Source organism: Tasmannia lanceolata, unplaced genomic scaffold (assembly GCF_043159265.1).
Source record: "Tasmannia lanceolata isolate RefF3 unplaced genomic scaffold, GAP_Taslan_0.1 ptg000019l, whole genome shotgun sequence".
Lineage (NCBI taxonomy): Eukaryota > Viridiplantae > Streptophyta > Magnoliopsida > Canellales > Winteraceae > Tasmannia > Tasmannia lanceolata.
In genome coordinates this window covers 4,093,923-4,096,383 of record NW_027518696.1, presented here as the reverse complement: position 1 = coordinate 4,096,383, position 2,461 = coordinate 4,093,923, and the positions used below count along the sequence as shown (strand labels likewise).

At 40.1% G+C, this 2,461-nt stretch overlaps 1 protein-coding gene across 1 annotated transcript; it reads right to left on the bottom strand.

The window, feature by feature from the left end:
- Positions 1-1,346: 1,346 nt before the first annotated feature.
- On the bottom strand, positions 1,347-1,880 carry LOC143853219 (proline-rich nuclear receptor coactivator). The gene has a single exon (XM_077362955.1). The coding sequence runs from the start codon at positions 1,878-1,880 to the stop codon at positions 1,347-1,349; it is 534 nt and encodes a 177-aa protein (XP_077219070.1).
- Between the last annotated feature and the right edge of the window lie 581 nt (positions 1,881-2,461).

The window sequence follows — 2,461 nt, the reverse complement described above, 5'->3', positions numbered from 1 at the left end:
GATGAACCAAACCGTCCATTAGATGGGCCACAGTCGTGCCCCAAAAATCATTTCCATAGGTTGATCATAACCCTCCGATCTATAGAGTGTTAGGATCAACATTCTGACATCAGATCAGAGGGTTAGGATCAACCAATGGAAATGATTTTTGGGGCACAACCTATTTAGGCTGTGGCCCATCTAATGGACGGTTTGGATCATCCTATGGTGTGGGCCATACCGTACTTTGAATCAAGTGAGGAGTGCTCTCATCAAAATATAGTAGTGCTGATAACATTTCCCATAAAAACAAGATACGAATATTCGCACTAGCATGTTTTAATACTGGGGCGAACTCACCTTGCCTTTCATTATTTAATCAGCTGTCAAAGTCTATTACAATTCACAAGAAGCTCCCTCCAGCAACTTATAGCTAAAAGACAAGATGAGTGCGATTATCAAAACATGGTAGTGCAGTAGGGAAAATAAATTAATTATCAGGCTTTCTTCTTCAGAATTAAAACCCGTAATTTCCATTTTCATCTATTTTAAGCACACAAAAGAGAGAATAAAAGAGGAATTTCTCTAGAACATTAAACATCAGAAGCCAATTTAGGCATTATCTCTTTTACAATTCATTACAGAAATACAGAAAGATCACTACATAGAGGAAAAGAAAAAGCCCTAATTTCATCCCTATTTTTTTATACATAGAAGATTCAACAGACAGTATTCAATTACACAGAAAAACAGAAGACCACTAAATATGAAGGAAGGAAGAAAGGGAGGAAAGGAAAAGCCCTAATTTCATCCCTATTTTTCTACACATCGAAGATTCAACAAACGTAAACAGTCTTTCTCCAAAACATTTCATCAACATCGAATTTTACAGACATCCCTACCACAAATTCTTGCCATGGATCTTAACCCTCTAGATAGAAGAGGAATATAACAATCGCTCCAAGCGTTCTTTATTTTCTTTGCCCTATATATCCAAATCACAGATCTTTTTCCCGTTTAAAAAAATACAGGAAGATTTGGTCTGAAAATAAGGGAGAAAGAAAAAGAGCGATCGATCATGGAGATACGAACAGAAAGAAGGAAGAAAAGATCTAGATCTAAATCCAGATATAGCGATCAATCATCTAGATGAGAACAGAAAGAAAAGAAAAGATCTAGAGCTAGATCCAGATCCAGATATACCTCTAAAGAGCAATCGATCATTGAGAATAGAAAAAGGAAGAACGAAAAGATCTAGACCTAGGTTCAGATCCAGATCATCGAGATGGGAACAGGAAGAAAGAAAAGATGTAGATCTAGGTTCAGATCTAGATCCAGATATACCTCTTTAACATTTTCTTATTAAATTATTCAAGACGAAGTAGACGCCTCAGATCCTTTGTGGCCGAGTCATTAATGATTGATTTACCCTCTTTTTTCTTCGAGAACGAAGGCAAAGGCAAAGAACTCGGAGAAGGAGAGAAAGAAAAAGCGGAACCCGCATATACCGGAGACAAAGCCGATTTCAGATCCGTTAATCGGATCTGTTTCGGAACCAGATCCGGATCCGGCCCGATCCTCTCCGTACCAAAAACAACTAAATCTCCACCAGAAACAGTCCTCCTCGTCTCAAACCCATGGTTTTTCTTCTTCGAATCAAGAGATTCCCCTCTCTTCAAGATCGTCACCTGACCTAATACCAGATTTTTTCCCGATCTCGAATCATCCGTCGCGACGGACAGATTCTGCTTCGTTTGGACGCGTTTCTTAATTTCCGGCCGTGTGTCAGATTTCCGGCCAGGTCTAGGGTAGGTTTTCCGGCGAGGGTAAATGATGAGAGGATCGGTTAATCTGAGCCGTTCGATGAGGCAATCTTGAGGACGTAAGATCTCGGTACCCATGGTAATTCGTGTGATAAAACAGACAAGGCGGGTGGGAATTTATAATGGAGGAAGGAGGGGGGGAAAAAGGAGATAAAGGGGTGTATTTTGTCTTCGTCGTTTTTTGATATCTCCACCTCCCCCTTTTCCTTTCTTCTTCCTCCTTGAGGAGGATTTTTTTTTCCTTCTGTCTTTTTTCTTTGGTATTTTCCGGGTTGGTTCGGTCCATTATGTAGGAGAAGGGTGGTTGAGGGTTGGCGTAAGAATGACCATTTCTGTGAGTACGCGTGGAAAATTCGTAGCCTCCTCGTTTGAATCGTCAGTCCACGTTAACGTCGGGGTCCATACTCGACGGATTCCGTTAACTCCGTACTCTCATCTCTTCTCTGTGTGTGTTATTTTGGGAAAAGACAAAAATAAGGGGTGAAATGTTAAAAATGTCTCTGTGGCTCTAAAACAATGTGGGCCCCTGAATGATTTCTCTGTGGGACCTAGAAAAGTAGAATGAAAAGCTAATCTCATTTTACTCTATCAGAGCGCTTTTGATGAATATAGTAGGTGAATTTTAAAAATGAAGGGATTTTCTAGCGTCCATGGCAGAA